Genomic DNA, 25,328 nt, shown 5'->3' on the forward strand with positions numbered 1-25,328 from the left:
TTCATGAACGTGCTTCACTTATAATTTACTGTTGCGCAGCAGACGTCCCCTTCATCCTTTCCACCATCCTGAGTGATGGGGACATTGTTATGACTGATAAATTGATGGCTTTCTTGGAAGAGACCGGACTGATTAGAGTGATGTGACTTTTTTACTGTATGGTTATGATTTTTATCAACTGTAAATATGTATATATTGTACTATTAATTAGGGTTGACAGTTGACATATTTGAAATAGTTCCTCCTCCCACTGATCTATTTATAATATAGATGTCCCCTACATTAAACCCCGTCCTCGACTGACAGTCACAAGCTGATGAGTGCAGGAGTGCAATATAGAAAGGTATTGGACACTTAGAGTCGATGGTGGTGTGCTGGGCGAGGTCCTTCACTTTTTGTACATATTATGTAAATATAACATCTTGCTTAAGTTATTCTAATTAGGGCCGACAGCTGATGTATATGGAAATGTTCCTGACTCGTCTGGTTCTCTTTCATATATTCATGTTCCCTATATTAGGTTGTGCCTCAACTGACAGTCACCAGGCGATGAGTGCAGATATGTAATGTAGAGAGGCATTACATGTCTGTAGTGGATGGTGTTCTCTTGGTCGTGGTATTTTTATTTTTCTCATTACTGTAGGTTTAGCTATTTGCCTTTTTTAGGATTTAGTATAGGTTAGCTATTTGTCTGTTAGGTTATTAGTTTTAGGGACTTTAGGTTGTAGGCATTTTTTTTTCTATGAGATAATGTAAGGTTAAAAAAAAAAAAATTACCAAAAAAATAAAAACTACAAATAAAATAACAAAAAAATACATTGAATAATATATATATATATATATATATATATATATATATATATATATATATATATATATATTTGCCTTAATGACCAGAGGCTTCGGCTCCAGTGGTCGATAGGAAAAAAAAAAAAAAAGTCTTTTTAGACTGATCAGAGTGATGTGACTTATTTACTGTATGGTTATGGTTTTTATCGACTGTAAATATGTATATATGGTCCTATTAGGGCTGACAGTTGACGTATTTGAAATAGTGCCTGCTTACGACTAATCTATTTCTAATACTGATGTCCCCAACATTACACCCCGTTCCTCGCCTGACAGTCACCAGCTGATGACTGCAAGTGTGCAATATAGAAAGGTATTGGGCATTTGCAGTCGATGGTGGTCTGTTGCGCGAGGCACTACCGTTTCTGTACATATGTAAATGAATTCCATCATCTTCAATAGGTTATCTTAATTAGGGTCGACAGCTGATGTATATGGAATAGCTCCTGACTCTTCAGGTTCTCTTTCTTATACTGATGTCCCCTACATTATTTTCTGCCACGACCGACAGTCAGCAGGTGATGAGTGCAGGTATGTAATGTAGAAAAGCATTACATATCTGCAGTCGATGGTGTTCTCTTGGTCGAGGTATTTTTTTCATTACTGTAGGCTTAGCTGTTTGTCTTTGTAGGATTTAGTATAGGTTAGCGATTTGTCTGTTAGGTCGTTAGTTTTAAGGTCTTAGGTTAATTAGGGATTTTTTTCCCTAATAAATAATATAAGGTCTAAAAACATTATATATATATATATATATATATATATATATATATATATATATATATATATATATATATATGCCTGGATGTGTCTGTTTGTATATATGTATGTATGTATGTATGTATGTACATATATGCACATATGTTCCTATGTATATACATATATATATTTGCCTTAATGACCAGGGACTTCGACTCCAATGGTCGATAGGCAAAAAAAAAAAAAATTAAGCACTTTTAGGATTTAGTCTAGGTTAGTGATTTGTCTGTCAAGGTATTAGCTTTACAGACTTTAGGTTAATTAGGCTTTTTCTTCATGTTACATAATGTAAGGTTAAAAACAAGAAATATATAAAAAAAAAATACAAATAAAAACAAAATGTAAAAAAAATTATATATATATATATATATATATATATATATATATGCCTATGTATATATGCCTATGTATATACATATATATTTACCTTAATGACCAGAGGCTTCGGCCCCAATGGTCGATAGGCAAAAAAAAAAAAAAAAAGGAATAAAATAATTATTTCTTGATGCAGTACCTCACACGTACGAAATAAACCCGAAGAGACACACACTGACCATATTTTTTGCGGTTTGAACAGGACAAAACAATTTTTTTCCTCAGCGTCGATCTCGCACGTTCACAGTTGATATAATAGACGCCTCTTACAGCCACTGAATTTCACTTGAACTGATATTGCAAAAGTACTGGATTTTTTTTCCCCTGACACGCAAATTTGCTTCCGCAGCTACTTGAAATATCCTTGCTCGGTCTCATGAAGAACCCAGTGACACTGTGTGGCCAGAAATGTAATGATAAGAAAGCTCACAATTCGAAGTCCCCTTCACTGCAATGGCATATTATCCGTTTCATTCTTACTTCAACCATGAATTTTTGTTTACTATAAGAAGAGTACCTTTTTAATCACGTGATTAATGAAGGTCAAACATACACGTCAAATAAAAAAATAATAAACTACGCTCATTAGTTTCCCCAAGATATAATTAAAATGAAGTGTGAAAATATGTGTCTAGCCTCATGAGATTCAAAATATCATTAATCATGAGAAGGATGTGTTGTACATTAATCAGCATAATTTTTCTTATTTCTAGAAAGGACATCCGATATTAATATAATAAAAAAGTAATGCCGTTGTGGATGATACAGCTAACTAGTACAGATTTAAAAGTCATTACCACGATAATAGCGAATCTGTCTGGTGCTATACTGCTCAAAGACATGCATGCACCACTGTTCCTTTAGTATTTTGTGTGACTTTTTTGTTGAGTCTGTCATGTGCGATTCTCATACAGCATTGTTCATTAAGGGCGGAGTGAAGAGTAGATGCAGTGAAAATTTATTGCTTGGAAACTCCCTGTACTGTTGTTTGCAGATGATACTCTGTTGTTGAGTGAAGACGAAGGGGAGCTGCAAGGCTTGGTGGATGAGTTTGAGAGAGTGTGTAAGAAACGGAATCTAAAGGTGAATGTAGGGAAGAGTAAAGTGATGGTCTTTGAGAGAGGTGAAGTCAGTGAATGTACAGCGAGGTTGGATGATGAGGAATTGGAAAATGTGAGTACGTTTAAGTACCTGGGTAGTGTGATGAGTAAGGATGGAGGTTTGGAGGGTGAAGTGCTTGAAAGGGTACAGCAGGGAAGAAAGGTTGCTGGTTCTTTGAAAGCAGTGATAAGAAACAGGGAAGTGAGCATGGAAGTGAAAAAGTTACTACATGACAGTATTGTGATACCAACTCTAACGTACGGAAGTGAAGCTTGGACGTTGTTGAAACGACACAAGTCAAGAGTGAGAGCCGTGGAAATGAGTTATTTAAGAGGAGCCTGTGGAGTCACATGGAGAGACAGGCTGACGAATGAGGATATAAAGGAGCGTTGTGGTGTTGATGTGGATGTGATAGGAAGCGTTATGAGGAACACACTGAGGTGGTTTGGCCATGTGGAGAGGATGGAGGGTGAAGGACTGACGAAGAGAGTGTATGTGAGTGAGGTGGAGGGGGAAAGAGGGAGGGGGAGGCCGAGGATGAGATGGAGAGATGGGGTGGAGAGGTATATGAGAGAGGGGTGTGTGAGTTGGGAGCAGGGGAGTGAAATGGCGGGGGACAGGGCGACTTGGAGGCGATTTGTTTGTGGCCACCCCAAACGGGATTGAGGCGTCTGGCAATAGATAGATAGATAGATAGAAATTCCCAAACGTTTTAAACGTCATGTGCTTCAGGAAGCAATTAACACTGTTCAGGACAAAATAAATGCAGAGTATGATGAATTATTACAAGGAAGTATCCTGTATATACTTTACTGTAACATAGTGTAACTGATAACAATATTCATATGGCATTTTGTGGCCACCTTCTTTGCTTAAGATAGATGTTCAAGAGACACGTGAAGCTACAAACGATGACGGCAAATAGGACGAAGATGGTGTGGCTGTGGCTGGGTGGCGTGGCAGTTCGAGATATAGCAAGAGAAACGGGTTCCAGCACCTCCACTGTGTACCGCTGGGTGAACCGCTGGCGTCGGGAAGGTAGGGTGGACACCAAGCCTCAATGGTGCAGACGGCACCCCGGGGCAGCCAGCTGGAAGGAGGCGGTTATGGCAGGATATAATGTAAACAGAGGGCAGCAGCCATCTTTAACACCCAGTACTTATGAGCCAAAATGTTACAATATCGATACTTATGACAGATATATTACGGTAATGACTGGAATAATCACCCTGTTCGCTACTACGTTTCCACGATTTTCAGTTAATTTGAAACCTAAGTATGGCTAACCGATTACATTCATGCTGCAAGCTGGCGATAATAACCACCAAAGGAATAAGTTTTCTAAGTTAATAAGAATGGTCTTCTCTCATGCCTAATAAATATGATGCACATTATTGTATCGGTATACATTATAATGCTGCTCACCGTTATGAATGTACACTTTTTTGTCATTTATTTATTTATTTATTTGCTGTGATAGTTTCCCTGATTTTGAAATGAACAGTTATTTTTTTTTCTATCTAAAGATTATAACCATATTTGCATGAGTATACTGTACATACTCAGTTTACAAAAATACACAAATATTTTAAGGAAGTTTCTAATATTGTTTATCCAACCATCCTTTATTGTTCATCTGTCCATCCTTCATCCAAACCTACGTTGCCTCATGAGGAGCGTAGGAGCCCGGGGCTAAGCAGTTGGTCCCGACATTTAAGATGAGAGTGACCAGCCTCACTCATCTCTGAGTGGCATTACGTGAGCAATAAACCCCAACCATCCCTTGGATATAAACCTTCACCGGCTCAATCCAATTGGAGCGCAAAAATTACCTACTAAACCACCAGGAGCCAAAATTTGGTTATATGGTTACTACCCAGCGAAGTAAATAGTTTCCTGGTGTACAGGACACAATTTGCCTTTTCACTCTGTGAAGAGTCACCCACAGGCAGAAGGAAGAGGAAAGAATGAAGGAAAGAAAGAAAGAAGAACGGGTGTAAAAGTCACCCGTAGGCAGAAGGACGAAGAAAGACTGAAGGAAAGACAGAAGAGGATGGAAGGAAAGAAGGATGAAGGAGAGGAAAGGGCAGACACCCGAGAGCAGCACTACATCGAGTGAGTGGAAGTTTCCAGTATTGTTACAGTGATTAATGATGACAGCCGACAAAACGAATTCGACTCTTAAATAAAAGATTTCATCTGTAAAAAGTAAACGCTTTGAGGAACGACAGTGAACAACACAACTCACTGTCTTTTTTTAACTCCTTCATCCTGAAAACATTCTATATTGAACAAAATCAGCTGTAGTTACCCAGATTATAAAACGACTTCCACGGACTGTAGGATAAATGGAAGTTTTCCTCATTAGGATGTCAGTAATCACAGGAATGGTTATATAATGTGTCGACTACACCAAGATTAGCTCTGGCTGACATCATGTGGGACAGGATAAGCACTCATTATGAAGGGAAATTTGGTAGCGCAAGGCATCCGTAGAATGAGGCCTTACAGGACTTACAGATATGCAAAAACGTGTATCCTCGGTATTCTGTGCTTGTAGGGTGCTGGAGTATTGTAACACGCAATCTTGCCGATGTCTGCAATTCCTATCGTCGATTTCTGGGTCGAGCAACGAGATCTTTCCCCAGGGTCTCTTTATCCCAGTTACGTTCACGGATTGAACTGAATTAGACACCTGGTTGTGTAAAGTGACAGTTGCTGCCATAGTTTGTTCGAATGTTTGTCGGGTGTTGTCCTTATCACTTAAGCTTTGTTGTTCCATCTCTAAGATTTTATCAGCTATCTGAATTTCGAAACAATAAAGAAATAAAGAACTAAACAAACTTTACTGTTTCCCTTCCACCCATTGCCACACTTACCAATGTGCATCAGTATTATACGTTGCAATAACTCACCGCAAGTAAGAATCTGATATACAGGTACACACTATTACCAAATTCAGTTAGTTCATGGGTAAGATTTCTCATCATATTCGTTACTGTATGATATGGATGGAATTTTTTGTCGGTAAGAACAAAGTAAAGCCATCGTATTGAGTAGTTTATTCTATCTTGATGAATATAATCCTGCCGTTACGATATTTAAAAATAATGATGTCGTTGTCTTGAAGGGGCCTACCGTCTACCAGATTACTGGTGTCCTCCATTCATACAAAATCTGTAACAGTTGGGTGAACAGCTGTAAGCAAAAGTTTGGGGAGAAACAATTCTGGGGAGAAGAGATCCAAAGAGATGCAGTTCGAGAAATAAAATATTTCTGATCGGCGAAAGGTCTGCGTTATGGCAGTGTGACATTCCAGTCATGAGCACTACCAGATGCCCGTGAAGCACAAGGGAAGGCATGATGAGGCAGTGCAATGGATGCAACTTCGTCTGAGCATTTGCTATAAAAGTATCTGTAAAAAAAACGCAAGCGATTCAACGTTCCTTCTTACCTGTAGAGGAGGTAGTTACCTTGTAATAGCAGAGTTATTAATAATTCTAACAGCTTTGTTCTGAATTTTGTCCAGTTGTTTTAGTGCAACCCCTCCACATCCATCCCACCAGGGTGAACACTATTCCAGAAGAGAGTGCACATGACTCTTATAGACTATAGCTAATTGCTCGTCAGTGAAGAAGCTCCGAACTCTGTACAGTAATCCAAGTTTCTCTGAGGCGGTTTTAACAAGTGATCTGACATGACAGGCCCAGCTGAGGGCATTGTTAAGTGAAACACTAAGAATTTCAGTACTTTGGAGATAGGAATATCAGCAGCATTGAAGGTAATATAGGAATTTGTCAAAATCTGTCTATTAGTAACTTGATTCATGAAGAGCAGATGGAGAGAACACTTTAAGGAATTGTTGAACATAGAGAATGGAAGTAATGCGAGTATAAGTGGCTGGGGAATGGCTGGGAGAAGGAGGGAGGTGAGAAGACAAGAAGAAATCAGTAGGATAGAAGTTGTGGAAGCAATGAAGAAAGTTAAATTGGGGAAAGCCCCAGGAATTGATGGAATGTGTGGTGAAATGCTGAAGAATGGGGGAGAGATAGTAGTAGAATGGATGTGGAAGATGTGCAGATTGGCCTGGGAGGAAGGTAGAGTCCCGGAGGATTGGAAGTTAGGTATAATTATTCCCTTGTATAAAGGAAAAAGAAAAAAAAAAGTGTGTGGTAATCATAGGGGCATTTGTCTTCTTAGTGTAATAGGAAAAGTGTATGGTAAGATACTTATTGATAGAGTTAGGGAAATAACAGAGGAATTAGTTGGAGAAGAACAGGGGAAGGGAAGGGGTTGTGTAGATCAGATATTCATTCTTAGATCTTTAGTGGAAAAGTTTCTAGAGAAGGGAAAGAAGTTGTATGCGGCCTTCATGGATTTGGAGAAAGCATATGACAGGGTGGATAGACAAGGATTGTGGAAAGTATTAAATATATATGAGGTAGATGGGAAGTTGTTGAATGCTGTGAAGAGTATATATGATGGTGCTAAGGCTGCAGTGTGTGTGGATGGTGAACAGAGTGAACTTTTCTCTTTAAAGGTTGGGGTGAAACAGGGATGTGTCATGTCTCCATGGTTGTTCAATCTGTACATGGATGGGGTAGAAAAAGAGATACAAGGTAGGGCAGTGTATGTTGGAGTGGACCTAGTGAGATAGGGTAGTGTTTGGAAACTCCCTGTACTGTTGTTTGCAGATGATACTGTGTTGTTAAGTGAAGACGAAGGGGACCTGGAAGGCTTGGTGGATGAGTTTGGGAGAGTGTGTAAGAAACGGAATCTAAAGGTGAATGTAGGGAAGAGCAAAGTGATGGTCTTTGAGAGAGGTGAAATAAGTGAATGTACAGTGAGGTTGGATTGTGAGGAAATGGAAAATGTGAGTACATTTAAGTACTTGGGGAGTGTGATGAGTAAGGATGGAAGTTTGGAGGGTGAAGTGCTTGAATGGGTGCAGCAGGGAAGAAAGGTTGCTGGTTCCTTGAAAGCAGTGATAAGAAACAGGGGAAATGAGCATGGAAGTGAAAAAGTTAGCCTACTACACGACAGTATTGTGATGCCAACTCTAACTTATGGAAGTGAAGCTTGGACGTTGTCGGAAGGACACAAGTCAAGAGTGAGAGCAGTGGAAATGAGTTATTTAAGAGGAGCCTGTGGAGTCACATGGACAGACAGGCTGACAAATGAGGATATAAAGAAGGGTTGTGGTGTGGATGTGGATGTGATAGGAAGCGTTAGGAGGAACACACTGAGGTGGTTTGGCCATGTGGAGAGGATGGAGGGTGAGAGACTGACGAGGAGGGTGTATGTCAGTGAGGTGGAAAGGGGAGAGGGAGGGGGAGGCCGAGGATGAGATGGAGGGATGGAATGGAGAGGTATATGAGAGAGGGGGTTGTGGGTTGGGAGCAGGGCAGTGAAATGGCGGGGGATAGGGCGACGTGGAGGCGATTTATTTGTGGCCATCCCGTACGAGATTAGGGCGTCTGGCAATAGATAGATAGATTTTTGAAGATGGCTGTGCTGTATTAAAGTTTGCGAGTGGGTGTTTAAGTGTGAATGAAATGTGAAGTGTTGAGTCATCTGTATATGAATGAATGGTATTATGAGTGACATAAGAGATCATTAATACGAATTAGGAAATCGGTTGGAGCCAGAACTGATCCTTGTGGCACGCTGGTGTTGAGTGGAAATTGGAGTATACATCATCTACTTTTATCTTTCTGTCGCTGAGATTTGAGGAAATCAAGGGAACAAAAGACTCTAGTCCATAGCAAGGGAGTTTGGATAGCAGGGAAAGGTGCCACACTGCCAAAAGCTTTAGAAATATCAAGGGCTACTGCATGAGTTTCTCCATGTTGGTCAATCGATTAATGGATGGTGCGAGTCAGGAGATTGAGTATGGTGGATCTTTCGTGGTGACAGCCACACTGTCTCACACTAATTATGTTGTTGGATTCAAGATGTGTAACTAGGTGTTATTGATTACAATTTCAAGTACCTTACCAAGAGGGACACGATACCTACTGGTCTGTATTTAGAGGGGTCAGTGGAACTGCCTTCCTTTGGAATTGGGCGGATATTGGCTTCTTTCCAAGAATTAGAGAATGAAGAATTACGTATACATATTTTGAATAAGTTTGCTAGAACAGAAGCAAATTTTGGGGAACAATTTCAAAACAGTTTGAGGAATGCCATCTGGGCCCTTAGCTTTGTAGGTTGGTAAACTGTCTAGGATGTATCTTACGTATCTAGTCTGTATTTTAAGTGGAGCAGTATCGGGGGAGTCAGGTTATAGTACTGGGACGTTCTGGCTGACGTCATCTAATGTAGTTTTACTGGCAAATATACTTGTAAAGATATTTGCTTTACCACGAGGGTCATTTGTAATGTTGCCGTCTGAAGATTTTAGTGGGGTAATTAGTGATGACTTGTTAAAGTTATTATTGAAAGAAATGAGAGTTGATTAGAATATTCTATTGTCATTAGGATTGTTTAGTAGTTTGAATGCTTGGTTGTGAAGAAAGTTTGATGTAGCTGCTTATGCAAGATTTTTAGCAATTATAAACTGACTGAGATGTTTTTTGTTTTAAGTAAGAGTTATATGCAAATGACTTTTGTGTCGTTGCTCTGGCACAAATGCTATCAAACCATTTTGGGGACTCGGATCTTTTAGTGAACTGTTGATTTGGTATGAACAATTCCATAAGTAAGACAGTCAAAGAACTGTATATAAATAGTATAACTAGAAGATAAACAGCAGATATATATTTAGTAGAGAATGACTGGATAAACAATGCCAAAATGCAGAGGATTATGAATAGTTGAGTTCAAGAAAATGATAGCAAGTTAAGCTGTTGTGTACAGATACACAACAAGAACCTCTGGCTTTGATATGAGTATAGAGAATACCGAGAAGGGTTTGCCTTAGTCGTTTCAAATAGGTGCCTTTCAGTAAAGAGAAGATGAAGTTCTGAAAAGAAATGGCATTCAACAGAAAGAAATTTAGTGAAAAGTTCGTAGATGTTGCAGGAATGAACAGTTGCTCTATAGATGCCATATCAAAAGCCCAATCTACCTCACTTGGTCGTCACCGGAAGATGGGAGGAATGTGAGGAAATTCTTTTTTCTTCCTCTCCATCTGGGGACTCCAAGAGTGGGTGCTCGACCCCCATTTTCATTTGCAAAACATCAAAACTTATAAATTAGTGAGCACTGGAAGTACCATAGACATTATGTGCCTGGCAAGTAGCATTAGTAAAGGTAGTTCAGGTACAGATAAACAATGTGCACAAGCCACGATGTGATGTGGTGAATATAACAGCAGCATGCCAATAAAACCACAGTATCCCTATGTATATATGGGTATACCATTGATTATCTCGACTGTGTGGAACATAATAAACAGTATTGCCCATGTGAGCCCATGTGAGTCTGCATGTTCAGGTAACAGAGTGGAAATTGTGTTAGGAAGGAAAGGAAACAATATTGAGGTGGAAGAGGGAGAAGGTGCAGAGATAAAAGTTTTGCCTCTCATTTGTCATCTAACCTCGCTTGCTTTTTGCCGAGAGGACTGCAGGTTGCATGTAAGGTACACTGTACGCTGAAGGAATCAGGCTTTAAAAAATAAGTCCAATCTAACACAATGTTCATGATTAGGAAAGAGGATTCAAGCTGTAGCCAATGAACATTATTGTTTTTGTCTTTCATCAGAGAAGGCTGCTGTTCATAAGGAACACACTGATCAGCAAGAGAATGGTGGTCAATGAGAGAAAAACTAGAAAAACGTTAACATGATTACTTAAATTGTATTTTACTTAAACAAGTTCCTTCCAGACTTCAGAGGACAAGGACGATCATGAAGACTTCCTCTGCACGGTTGCTGATTATCATGGCTTCCACAGTGTGTTTTACAGAAGCCTTTATGCCTTCATCAGGTTGGTCATAGTTTATTAACTCATTTACGCTGATAGTATCTGGTGTTATCAGATAGGTCTTGACTCTTCTGCATAATATGCCAAGATAAAATTCTCACTCCCCCCCCTTTTTTTTCTTCTACTTCTTATCCTTATTTCTGATCGGTGTTAGTCGCACTTAAGATGATGGCGACCATCATCCACTCACTTGATGTAGTGCTGCCTACTTCTTCCTTAGCCTTTATCATTCTTTTTCTGTGACTGCCCTCCTCTCTTCCGATTTCTCCCATCTTCCCTGTCACTTCTTATTGCTTTTCTTTCCTTTACAGGTGGCTTTACATTGAGTGACAAGCCAAATGGTTTCCTGTAAGCCATGAAACCATTTACAACGCTGGGTGGTAACCATATAACCAAACCATACGTGCTCCCAACGTGTCAACAAGTGGGTTGGTGGAGGGTTAGTGCCCCTCCCCGTAAAAACCAATAACTCAAAGTCAAATGGCCACCCGTTACGGGATTATGGCGTCTGGCAATAGATAGATAGATAGTGTCACAGGGGGATGTGAATTTATGAATTAATAATGCTAGATGTTACTTGAAAACAGAGACAAGGGATTGATTTGTAAAATCAAGTAGTAAGTTTTACTTTATGCCGGCTTACTTCGCCGATTCTCTAAGGATGAGAATTTATAAACTTTCTCAACAGTACACAGCAGAGACTAGTTACTCACACATGCTGTTTGTTAATACTGTTAGCCTCTTCAGAAAGTGACTCCACCCCTGACAATCAATAACTAATGCTAATAGTCATAAACAGGTTCTTGCAAGTGCATAACTCCTGGCTGGCACAACGGATTTAAGTTTGATACAAGAGAACTGGCCTAAGTACCAGTTAAGGATAATGTAAAGAGTTTGTGCAAACTAGAAGCGGCAACTAAAATAAGCTTAATGTGGAGAAATAAAACACGAGTTTAATTACATAAGCTCAAAGAAAAGAACTGCAAATTTATTTATTACAATATAACAAATTTATGTTATATGAATCTCAAAAATGAATTCAAAATAACAAGGAGAATACACTCACTTGCTCATTCAAAAGCTAAACACACTTAAACCTAGAAAAAAAGAACAGAAATACTTGTCAGTGGAGGGGAGCCAAACGATTAGTCAGGGCACCTGTGATGAACATCAAAACGCTGCTATTCGCAAAGCCCACTTCGCCAGTTCACCATCTAAGTGGAGATTCAGGAACCCGCTGTACAATGGAGGCGCTGCTCTACGCTGGGCACAAATGGTCCTACACCCAAGGTGACTCAAAGGTGACTGACATCAAACTATGAAAGTGGGTGAGAGTTGGCAGTGTTCGCCGGATGTAGGGCGTGGCCTAACTTCAACGTCAATGGAAAGAAAGTGAGTGATATAGGCTCACAATAAATCACTCAGTGAAAGCACTAATGTCGTAGATAAGAATGATCTCTAGTGAATCAGTGAGAAATGTTCTGAAAACCATCCCAATCGGAGTGAATACGAGTACGGTTGATATGAGTGATGCCCAGTGGGAATTCCACTAGAAATCGTGATTTTCTCACTAAAGTATAATATCACGAATTTATAAATATGCTCGCGCGAATTCGCGACATTACGCCCCATCAAAATCAAATTTTCCTTCAGAAAAATTTTCGATATACATTCATATAAATCCTAAATCAGTCACATAAGATTCACACTGTGGTGTGTATACTATCCTGCTACAGGAGAAAATCACAGTCACCCATGAGTGTAAAAATCTTGTATTTACATTAATAGAAGTAAGCTTGAGGAAAAAATTCCGTGACGACAGTGAAAAATCCTGTACTCAGGTCAAAATGAGCAAAAAGTTTGCTACATTTACATTAACAACTAATTGCTATGTAGCGTGACGTATGTAATATACGGTGTAGGTGTGACAGTTGTGGTGAAACTGTGCCTACGTGTAAAATTATATAATACAAATCAATAGTATATAGAGGCAACGAGGCAGAAGAGAAGAGGCAGCAGCATGCGGTAGAGACGATCAGCTGATCTCCATGACAATATTGCTACACCCGCCAGCTGCACCTGCGAAGGCAATCAAGGTGGAGCATCAAAAGTGTCAATGTGACAAACAATCTTTATTAAATTACAATTTCTCTGCCTAGTAGTCAGTACCTATGTTGCAAAAAGTACGCCTTAGACGAAAATTTTAAGTGACAGCCAAGCTTTGTACATTCGAGGTCGCCATTATTTTCGTATTGGATACATTATTAACCAGGAAACGTGGTCTCAGGACAGAATCTCGAAGGACTCTTATAGTTTACTGGTTAAATGCTACACTTACATTATTATTAATCAGGAAACATGGTCCCAGGACAGAATTTCAAAAGACCCTTATAGTTTACTGGTTAAACCCTAAACCTACATTATTATTAACCAGGAAAAGTGGTCCCAGGACAGAATCTCAAAAGACCCTTATAGTTTACTGGTTAAAACCTACTGTACACTTACGATTAACATTGGCAAGCTGAGAATCCCTACGCAATTTCGGGCAGGTCACATTTTAACACTCACCGTGGGTGTGAACACTCATGTGGATAATGTGCATTCTCCGGGAATCCTCAGAGAGGCCCACAGCTCGAGACACCACAAGGTAATTCAAACACATCCTTGGATTGTCCCTACGTGGTTCTCGAAATTCCCCCTTAACCTACGGAACATATCTATATACAGGCCCTGGACATAATGTGTCCCGTGGGGCCAATGGGCAAGACGTCAGGTCTGCACCCACATCACCACTGCCCTGTCTCTCGACTGACTCTGAGATTAAGGGTGTGGATTCAAACAGCACAGGAAGGACATGTCCCTGACTGGTGGTACGTTGACACACATTGCAGGAACGCACAAAGCTACCTATTTCCGGTCCCATTCCTGGCCAGAAAAAATCAGCACGGATACGGCCCTGGGTTTTCCTTTTGCCCAGGTGACCTCCTGAGGCTGAACAATGACCCCATTCTAACACTGCTTGATGAAACTTCATGGGAACGACAAACTGCAGTCGAACCTCGCCCTCGGGTGTTCGTGACTCATGGCAGAGTCGTCCTTGTTTACGAAGGAACTTGGCTTGGCCTCCCCGTGAATACTTAATCACTCTACCCTTTTGTTTCTTCCACACGGCAGCAAGTGTTGGGTCAGAGTGTTGTTCTTGGACAACACCTTGCCTACAAATCAGATCTTGTGGCGATGCAATGGTCACCGGGTTGACACAGTTTGGAGCATCAGCCATGGGTCGTGTTACTGCAGCCGAAGTCTGAGTAGCGTCATCTACTGTGTAACTATACTTGGCACCATGTATGTTGCCTATAATAAAGTCAAACAAAGGTTCTGGCATGACAACTGCAAGTGTTGTACCAGTGTAAAATGGAGATGCCACCTGGATATGTGCCTCAGGGAACAATCTCACTGATCCATCAATAAGCTGAGCTTGGATCTGTCGACCTGTGTACTCCTCAGGCCGAACTAGACTCTGCCTGACAGAGCAACCTGAGGAACCATTGTCTCTCAGGACCTTTACAGGAACGCCTCCCACAAACCCTGGCTGAACAAGGAAGGCACTGTTACCTGTGGGAGGGCCTGTGGAGGAAGCAGCCAGCCACTGATGAGACTGCTGAATGAATGATGCGGCAAACATGGTGCCCTGAGAATTTGATACCTCAGGGGTCGTGCTCACCATCTGAGGAGTTGGAGCATTGACCACCTGAGATGGAAAGTTCATTGTCGCTTGGGGACTAGTGAACTGTGGAGAAGTACCTGTACTGGTGGGGTTGGCACCACTGTGCACTTGTTGTGGAATGAAGGCTGCATTTGCATCCTGCCTCTGGTACACTAAAGTCGATTGTCCTGACTGAGGGTTACATGGTTTGTCCTTGCCCTGCTGCTGCTTGAATACCAGTACTGCTGCTGGTTAGGGTACTTGTCGTACCATTTCCACTCAGGTTTCTGGGTGTTTTGCCCTTGGTCCTTCTTCTGCAGTTTGTTTGGACCTTGGCTGTTATTCTGAGAACGACCTTGATGCTGTGGTTCAGTCTGAGATGGTTTCCCAGATTTGTCAGCTTTCCTGTTCCAGGTGTGTTGCTTACGAGTTTGATACCCGTACGCAGTGAATAATGCATCAGCCTTCTCCACCATTTGGCTGGCATCGCTTACCTGGTAGATCTTAAGCTGAGCCATAAGCTCAGCAGGCCATGACTTTTCCAGCTGCATGCACAGCATAAGGTCAATTATCCCCTCACGTGTGGAAGGAGTTTCATCTTTCTCCATCCACTCATCTAAGTAAGCAGTAAGCTGATCAAGAAACTGAACAGCAGTGTCCTTTTCTTGTAGATGCGCCCTCATAAACTGACTCCTGGCATCGTCAACTGTGAAACCATACGCTTTGACGAGTGCAGCCTTTGTCATCTCATACGTGAGATTGTCTCCACGAATTCTGTGGAGAATATCGAGAGCAGGGCCCTCAAACAAGCTAAGAAACTGGAGCCGCTTAGCTGCCTCATCCAGCTGGTACAGCTGAGCCATGTCTTCGAAACGAGCTATGAATGGCTCGGTTCGCTCGCCTTCCTTGTATGGAGGAAGCTTGATGTGTGGCATCGCCAGAACATGTGCAGGGAGAGTGCTCGTGGAGCTTGGGTTAGCTGCACCAGATGTGTCTGAAGCTAAGGACTCTCACTTGAGCTTCAACATCTCAAGTTCATGATTCTCATGTGCATCACGCTTGGCACGTTCATGTTCTCGTTCTCTCTCTCGTTGTTCTAGCTCGTATTCGCGTTCTCTCTCAATCATTGTTCTCGCTCGTATTCACGCTCTCTCTCTCTCTCGTTGTTCTCGCTCGTGTTCATTTTCTCTTTCGTGTTGTTCTCGCTCGTGTTCGGGTTGTTTTTGCTCGTGTTCACGTTCTCTCTCGCGTTCCTTGCGCTGTTCTCACTCATGTTTGCATTGTTCTTGCTCATATTCACGTTGAATTCTACGCTCTTCACGAGCATCATTCTCACGTTGCTGCTCGTAACTAAACCGTGAGATGACGTACTCCTTTATTTGTTCGGTGTCCGTAAGCCCCATATCTTTAGCTTCCTGTACATATATATTGGTAGCCATAATGCTAACTCAACTAAGGCTGAGTAGATTTAAGACTGAGTACTGACTGCTATTTTGCTGAGAAATGCCAATAATCAAAAGTAAAGAATATAGGCATAGGTTGGTGGTGACCAGGTTTATCTAGTTAAACTGGTAAAGAAAGAAAATAAAAAAAAGAAGCAACTGACTGGGAAAACTATTACGTAAAATTAATAGAAATGAATCAATAACCACCAGTAAGATAGTGCCTATAGACTTTAATGATAAATACCTCAGTGTGAGTGAGTGAGTATTATCTCATTAATAACTTTAGAGCTAGGAGTTAATATCCTGGCATGAGGTCGCCAGATGTCACGAGGGGATGTGAATTTATGAATTAATAATGCTAGATGTTACTTGAAAACAGAGACAGGGGTTTGACTTGTGAAATCAAGTAGTAAGTTTTACTTTATTCCGTCTTACTTCGCCGATTCTCTAAGGACGAGAATTTATAAATTTTCTCAACAGTACAGAGCAGAGACTAGTTACTCACGCATGCTGTTTGTTAGCACTGTTAGCCTCTTGTGAAAGTGACCCCACCCATGACAATCAATAACTAATGCTAACAGTCATAAACAAGTTCTTGCCAGTGCATAACTCCTGGCTGGCACAACGGATTTAAGTTTGATACAAAAGAACTGGCCTAAGTACCAGTTAAGGATAATTTAAAGAGTTTTTGGAAACTAGGAGTGGCAACTAAAATAAGCTTAATGTGGAGAAATAAAACACGAGTTTAATTACATTAAGCTCAAAGAAAAGAACTGTAAATTTATTGATTACAATACAATAAATTTACGTTACATGAATCTCAAAAATGAATTCAAAATAACAAAGAGAATACACTCACTCACTCATTCAAAAGCTAATCACACTTAAATCTAGAAAAAAACGAACAGAAATACTGGTCAGTGGAGGGGAGCCGAACGAGTAGTCTGGGCGCCTGTGATGAACATCAAAACGCTGCTATTTCCTAAGCCTGCTTCGCCAATTCACCATCTAAGTGGAGATTCAGGAACCTGCTGTACAACGGAGGCACTGCTCTACGCTGGGCACAAATGGTCCTACACTCGAGGCGACTCAAAGCTGACTGACTTCAAACTATGAAAGGGGGCGAGAGATGGCCGTGTTCGCCGGAAGTAGGGCATGGCCTAACTACAACGGTCAATGGAAAGAAAGTGAGCAATATAGGCTCACAATAAATCACTCAGTGAAAGCACTAATGTCGTAGATAAGAATGATCACTAGTGAAAACGTGAGAAATGTTCTGAAAACCATCCCGATCAGAGAGAATATGAGGACAGTTGAACTGAGTGATGCCCAGTGGGAATTCCACTAGAATTCATGACTTTCTTACTAAAGTATAATGTCAAGAATTAATAAATACACTCGCGCGAATTCGTGACAGATAGATAGTTAGTCGCACTTGTCCATGTACTCCACCTGCTGCCATGTCCTCCTTTAGTCTGAGCCCTTACTCACCTCACCTACCTTCTTAATTTGTTCTTCCTCGTTCATTCTCACATGTCCATATTAGTTCAGCCTTGCCCCTTTCATCTCCGTTCTCCACATCGCTCTTATTCTTGTGACTTCTTCAAGTATTAGTCTGTTGACTATCAAAGCATTATCTCCACGCACTGCGTCATCCATCATACCATCCACCAGTCAGTCTCTCAAAAACTAGGGAATGTTTCGGTCTGTGAAATCATACTCTCGGGGTTCACATCTCACGGTGAGAGAGAAATATTAATACAAACTATACTCAGTGGAAATGGGGTGGGTGTACAAGACTGACTGAAAGGAAAGGAAAAAATTAACAGTAGATAATTCAGTGATGGAATGTTGATAGTATCCATTTGGTAATTTTGATATTGCTTGTCAAAATCGTGGTTTATGAAAAGGGGTCATCAGAGGGAAAAATGCGACCATTGTACAAGATAGGAGCAGGGTGGAAAATAGGTCTCTGGGAGACAATGGGTCCTAAAAGAAAACTAGACTCATAAGTAAAATGTGTCATCAGGAGAAAATGGACCTACAGCAGCAGCTCTCAACATTTTTCGGGTTTCATGCACTTTTGCCTTGGTTCACATATTCGCGCTCCTCTTCCCCCAACCTTGGTCAATACAATTATCTACACTCCTCTCTCAACCTTTGTCAACATAACCCTCTCCTCCCCCGCTTCATGCCATCATCCGATTCTGAAATCTTATTCCAAATAATTGTATTTTTGATGCAGGTTCAAGTAGACGTTATCCCAGTTGAATTCAGCCAGCATTAGTCCTTCTCCGGCAATTCACTATGTCTTTTTTCGTGGGATAGGGAAGAAGTTAAGACGTGTATGTTTTAACCCTAGGCATCCCATCGACATATGGGTACATTGCAACATTTTGTCACAGCTAGGCCTGTTGATGTACCAGTATGTCGTGCAATTGCAAGGTTCATAATTTGCACAATTTTAAATTTTTGCACGTGATTTTTGGTACGTATACACGGGACACCTTCCTCTTCAAGTTGCCAAGCAGGAACAATGCCTTACCCCGCATGACCTCCCTCCCCCCCTACACGCCATTGTCTCGGCAATTCACCTGTTACCAGTGACCTGGCCAATAAAGACATTCAGGGCCAGAGTAATTCCCCAATCGATGAGAATGTGGAGGACACAGTTTACATAGCATTAGAGGAAGAAACAGTCAGAAATGATGATAAGGTAATGTTGCCAAAAAAGGTCAGGTATGTTGATGTGTTAGTGAGTGAAACAATGCTTATATTGCCTATATTACTGTTTGAAAACCAATATACTCTCATACGACATGTAAGTTCGTACCAAATAAATTAATAAATACCGTTTATGAGTGGTGTGGAATCTTTACCCTCCCACAGAAATCGTTTTCTTTGGAGCCAGCCTGATAGAACACCCAGTAAGGTAAGGAGTACTGCTACCTGTATCGGGTATTTTAAACCTAAGGTGAGCGATTTCTCTACGAATTTTCGATGTTACTCACCAAAAGTGGAGGTTTGAGCCAAAACATTTTTTTTCCAAAATTGGTCGGGATTGAGGGGAGTCAGTGGTCAAAAATTGGTCGGGACGGGGCGGGTTAACTGGGGTTTGTTCTGTCCTGCAATATAAGACTTAATGGCATCTTTATTTTTCTTTGCAATAACTAGATTGGAAATAACTGGATTAGAAATAACGAAGGGGACCAGGCGACGTACATAATAGTAAGAAACCAACTTCTTACACGGGTACAATGAAAAATGTGCGTTGAAGGCTGAAACAGAGAGAATATGAATACTGAATATAAATCAGTGGTTCATAAAACGCACACACACACACACACACACACACACACACATTTGTCAAGTCACTAACATAACGGAAAATGGGTAAGTGAGGAGATGACCCTTGGAGGTGTGGCCAGAGAAGGGCTTGAGTGCTAGTGTATGTTATGACTCATAATATGGCTTAATGGGTGCTAAAGTTATTAAAATTAAATGGAACTAGGATTGCTCTATGTAACGTTAGTGTGCTGATATTCAGGAAGTACAAGGAGGCGAATAAAACCAGTATACAAACGAGTGAAGATACCATGTATACAGGCTAATGCATTAAGCCCATTACATCCCATCCAGCTCTTTCCAAATGCATCTTGCAAGATATAGTGGAGACATGCACAGTAAGTGTTCATTTTCATTTTGTCATGAAGAATATACCACTTTCCTTTACCAATTATAGCTCCAAGTCTTTCAATATATGCTAGTCTACCACGTGTATAGTGTTGTACCGTTAATCCCTTCGATTTGATAATGCATTTTTATGTACTATATTCTTAGTACGACTGGAGGGCAATGGTCAGTTTATTAATGGTCTGTCGAAGTGAGTGGGTTAGTAACATAACTGTCGTCTTTAGTGTGTTTTTAGTGCAGTAGAACATTTCAAGTTTTCCTCAGACTTCAGAGATGTGTTAGCGGAAGAGACACGGATGCTTAGCTCAGTGGTTGGGACCTGGCTACAAGGAAAATGCTCCCTCATACTATTCACTGACGGCTTGACATCGTACACCACCATATCACAGGTAATTAGGAAGGAACACAGGAAGATTTAATCCATTCCATTCGGGGATGCATTTTTAAAAATCCTGCTGCTTGACAGTTTTATTCAGCTTGGGGAGAGAAATCAGGTTCTGGAGAAATTAAAAGAGACTTCTTACCCCCATCTTTCCAAACAAAGTAGCTGTGCAATTTCTTCATGTGCATTTAGAGAAAACATGGAATTAATACCCAATCCTGTGATATATATATATATATATATATATATATATATATATATATATATATATACTAGTAGTAGGTATGGCAGTAACGACATCAATTAGCAGATGGCAGCTCATTCCATACTTATATATCAAAGCATCATCTGGCCTCCTTCCATTCTGTTTTATCCATTATAAGTTTTGGAGGTGTATATATCCCCCCCCCCCTAAAAAAATGAAAAATCTTAAGTGGTGGAAGATATTACCAAGGAACCATTTGAATTGACTTAAGAAGTTTCACTGAATCCTATGATGTCTCTCCCCTATTTTTTTTTTTTTTTTGGGGGGGAGGCTGACACCCCCAAAGAATCACTGTGGGGTCACTTTCCCCAGAAAGCACATAGTGCATAAAGTCCATTGTGGTATCTGCCCATATTCCACTATCTGAGTATTATTTGGTGAGGGGCAGAACCCCCCTCCCCTTAACATCATGGTTTGAAAATTACAGTACATATACAGTACTTGAAAACAAAAAAAAATCTAAAATTATTGTTAACAAGGAGGAATGTCAAAAGTGCACAGATAAGAGATGGAAAAAAAAAAAAAAGAGACCATTCAGGATGGGAGGAGATTTGGCGAACTATACACTATACATTCCACACTTGGCCATAGACTTGTAGCTGGTGGAATGTATTAATGGGCATAGGTCTCCAAATCTCCTCCCATCCTGAAAGCTGTCTTGTTACTGTGCATTTTCATCTCTTGTCTGTGCACTTTTGCTATTCCTACTTCCGAACATTCAATTTAGAAGAAAATTATTTTCTTGTTGATGATCAGTTTGTAAAAGTATAATTATGCATAAATCAAGTGTTAGATTTGGATTGTTACACGCATAGCACACTGAAAGACTAAAACAAGGGTGCCTTCCCTTGAAAAGAAGTGTTTTGGTAGATTCTTTAACTATAGGCGTGCTGTAGCTAACCAATATTGCGCAAAATGGTGTACTTACTGGTGACTGCGATGCGGTTTTCAGGCCGTAACTCGCGAACCGTAGCTGAATTATTTTCTAAACATGAAAAACAAGTACATTTGACTAGCACCGTTTTGGTGTATGGTAGGCTACGCTCGCGTATGCCTTTTTGTTTTGGAGTTATGGTTGATGAAGAAGAAAGAAATAAAGAACAAAATCTATATTTCTGCGGTTCGATTTTGCGACTTCTATGAAGATTAGCAAGACTTTGCGAGTAGCTCAATCGGTAGAGAGGTGGCCTGCAGTCCTACCGGACCCAGGTTCAAATCCCCGCTGGGGCAAGGAACAGTTTAAGGATTTGAATTTCATGAAATCAGACTTTACTGATCTACCAGATGACCCGCCGACATGTCGTAAAAATAACCCCGCTAATACCAATACACCAGTGCTGTATGAGACAACCCTCGCATGTATTCAATATGGACGGTGGGTGTTAGCGCCGAATGGTGACATGTAGAGGTGTATGGTACGTAGGAGGACTACTGGGCCTTGGTAGCAGGCTGTGAAGCCTATACCCAGAGTCGGATACATTAAAAAAAAAAAAAGTTTTGCACTTGAATAGCGAAGGTTTTTTGTTTTATAAGCTTAGAACTTAGCTTTGTGACCGTTTTCGCGCGAATGCTCCTGTACCCTATAGTACGGGACGCCAGTTTGAACCTGCGCCATTCCTACTTGCACTCCGTGATATTATAGTGGAAGGCCTTCAGAGCAACCAAACGAACTCACCTGGGAAGTTTAGTTCAAATCCACCGAATAGTCTAGGAGTTAAGGCACATACAGACAGAAAGACCGACACCCAGACAGGCTGAATCTTGTGCAAACATACATGACGAGTTGCTGAAAATGATGTCATTCTGTTTTGCAGGGTTGATAATTTCCCTGAATTTAACGTCGTCAAGAATAAAGAAGTTTATGTTAGTAAATGCCTCACAGTTCTTGTTTTTTTTAAATTTAAATTACACCATTAGAGATTACGGTAATTAGTACAACTTCATGTACTGTTGATTGCAATAATGTTCTTCTGGTGTTTCAGCCAGTAATGTCCATTACTGGGACAACTTTCTTGGTGTGTGATTATTCACCCTCTAGAACAAACAAAAGTTGCCAGTAATCAATGCTTTAAGAGCAATTAACACAAGCTGTTTTCAAGATGATTTTACTTAAATTTCCATACGCAGTGTATGTGATTATGTAGTCCTCAGTATATCCTACTGACACACATTTGTATATTAAATCTTATTTTGACTACCGAAAGGTGACCATTCACCTACAAGAAAAGCTCAAGTGTGAATGGGCAGTAAGATTTATGGTTACAGGTTTAATTTCTCTTTTTTATTATCATATAATAATCGGTGCTCTTATTTATCCCTCGGGTTTCTCCCTCGGGAAACGGGAGGAGTAGGAACAAAGATTTCTGATTCCACATAGTTTGATTCGCTTGCCGTTCGGCGCCTCCCACCTCCACCCTTGCCAAGCCTCCCACTCATGTAAGGAAGGGGTTAAATGAGCGATTAGAAGGGTTCTAGAAATGACAGCATCGTCATTATCGAGTGAAGAGACGAAGTTTAAGATAAATTTCGCTATAGAGAATAAATGTTTATTACGGAAGAACTTATATTTAGTGAAGAAAGAATGTAAAAAAAAAAAATGCATAAACTACAGAACATAAGGAAAACTATAGCACTGAAAGTAAACGTTATGACCAAAACTGTACAGTGGTTTTGTACTATCCTGTATAGACAGCAAGTTTGGACTGAAAAGTGAAAGTGACCTTTTGGTGTAAGTACTGTACTGGTTTTATGTTGTACGTATAGAACCAAGGCTTGGAGTAAAAGCGAAAGTGGTCTTTCGAGGCAACTACTGCATAGTGGTTTTATATTTTATTGTACAACTTTTGATCTAAAAAATTAGCTCGTGAAAATGAAAGTGACCTTGAGATATACATACATATAAGTAGTAACAAAAACTACTAAGAATTTACTGCCATTCTTGTTGTGATGCAAGAACTTAAACAAATAAGAGCCGTTGACACGTAACATGCAAGAAGATAAGGAAAACAAAGGGTTTAAAAAATGAGCTCGAGTGGAAATGAAAGTGATCTTTCGTATCACGTGTAAAGGAAATGTGCTAACGTGAAAGTGATCTGATCTTTTTCGACATGTACTGTGTATTGCAATCTATAAGACTTGGTTTTCTTCCCTCTGACACACCGTATGGAAGTGTCATTGGAAGAATTCGACGAACCTGGCCCAGGCCGGTGCACGGCCAGCTCGCCCTAGCCACCAACGCACTGGCACATATAGACACAGCTCACCATGACCTCCAAAGTTACCCTCACTCATCACCTCCTTCCTCCTTAACTCTTCCATCTACGGACCTTGGGACACCTGCAATGGTGAGACGAGGGAGAGCCGAGTACTCTGATTTTTCACTGAAAGTTCTGGCTGCTTTAGTTGCTGAGCTATAATGGACTGAATACAGGCAACTTGTGGAAATGTCCGCACATATGGGAAGGGCTTGGCTCACTATACCCCTGAACATGAAGAGTTTAAGAAGAGATGTAGCATGATACAACAGCCTCCACATATTACAAGCGAATGAGCACAGCATGCGAAGTGAGCAAGCATAGCGAAGCAATGTTTACATTAGCTGAGAAATGAGCAGCCTGACACGACCCGGCCCGGCCAAACACAACCCGACGCGACCGCGATGGTTTTCGGAGGCTAATCATTTTTCTATTATGAGAAATAAAGAAAAGACTCTTTCAGCAGGTAATAGATATATTTATTAACTTTGTTTTTAGCTAAATACTCATGAGACCAAATAAACCCCTTGGAATCTCAGTTTTCCAAGGAAATGTACCGAGGCTTTCAGATGACATGCTCCACTATGAAACTGATTTAAAACACTATGAAAGTCACACATGCAAGGAATGAGTTGCTTTTCACTTTCATATGTTGATTGGATGCAGGCGCGTGAATGTGTGTGTGTGTGTGTGTGTGTGTGTGTGTGTGTGTGTGTGTCTGTTAGAGAGAGAGAGAGAGAGAGAGAGAGAGAGAGAGAGAGAGAACGTCAATAAGTGAATATTTTTGCTCAATTATCCTTGTTATTTTTCAACTACCTCACCAGAAATGTTGAAAGTTTACACCAAGATGAAATTATGATGACAAGCGTATGCACAATCGTTCGCTTGCACATCAAGCGCTCATAAAGTTCACTTTACTGGCAAGTACTACAGAGGGAGGTGTGTGGGCTTAATGTTTTCCTTGCGTATTTGTTTATGCTTCACATTTATTGTGTAGGAACAACCCAATACAGTACTTTGGACATTGGATACGAGCCGTAAACAAATTCACGGGTGCTGCATATGACCATCAACAAAACGAGGCTCCCATAGTAATATGAGTTCAAGCAATTATGCAAAATTAATGTAAAGAAAATACTGCAGTCAATAACTGCTGACATCAAAATAAATCTACACATTTTCTTAAGATATTGTTCGAGGGGGGGGGGGTAACAGAAGTTTTTCATTTCAAATCCTATAAAGCTATTGTGATGATCTGATTGAATGGCCCTTGCAGTATGCAGTCTATATGCTAATATCAATATTCATTCGTTCAGTCCGATGTTGTAATCAGTTATTTTAATTACGCTATATCCAGACGATTTTATTAACTTCAGGAGAGCCCGTAGTAGTGACAGAGTTAACCATGGATACATCTTACCTCTTTAGTTCGAAAAGAAGCTAACAGCACAAAGTAAATAATCCTGTAGTTACAGATATATAAACTAAATTGTGAGATTGAAGGTGTTAAAAAAAAAAAAAGGTCTTGTTAGTGGTTCGACCACAGTTGCGATCATACATTGAAGCGTCAGGTTTTA

At 40.5% G+C, this 25,328-nt stretch overlaps 1 protein-coding gene across 1 annotated transcript in view; it reads left to right on the forward strand.

Moving 5' to 3' along the window:
- Nucleotides 1-10,930: 10,930 nt before the first annotated feature.
- The window catches only part of LOC145399727 (glutamate receptor ionotropic, kainate 5-like), a 72,664-nt gene continuing 58,266 nt past the window's right edge, over nt 10,931-25,328 (forward strand). The window contains exons 1-2 of the mRNA XM_080272275.1: nt 10,931-11,009; nt 20,115-20,239. Coding sequence (XP_080128401.1) covers nt 10,931-11,009; nt 20,115-20,239 — 204 coding nt within the window. The remainder of the gene's footprint in view (nt 11,010-20,114; nt 20,240-25,328) is intronic.

This window comes from Coenobita brevimanus, chromosome 50 (assembly GCF_032717465.1).
Source record: "Coenobita brevimanus isolate Jiangsu-jjx chromosome 50, ASM3271746v2, whole genome shotgun sequence".
Classification (NCBI taxonomy): Eukaryota; Metazoa; Arthropoda; class Malacostraca; order Decapoda; family Coenobitidae; genus Coenobita; species Coenobita brevimanus.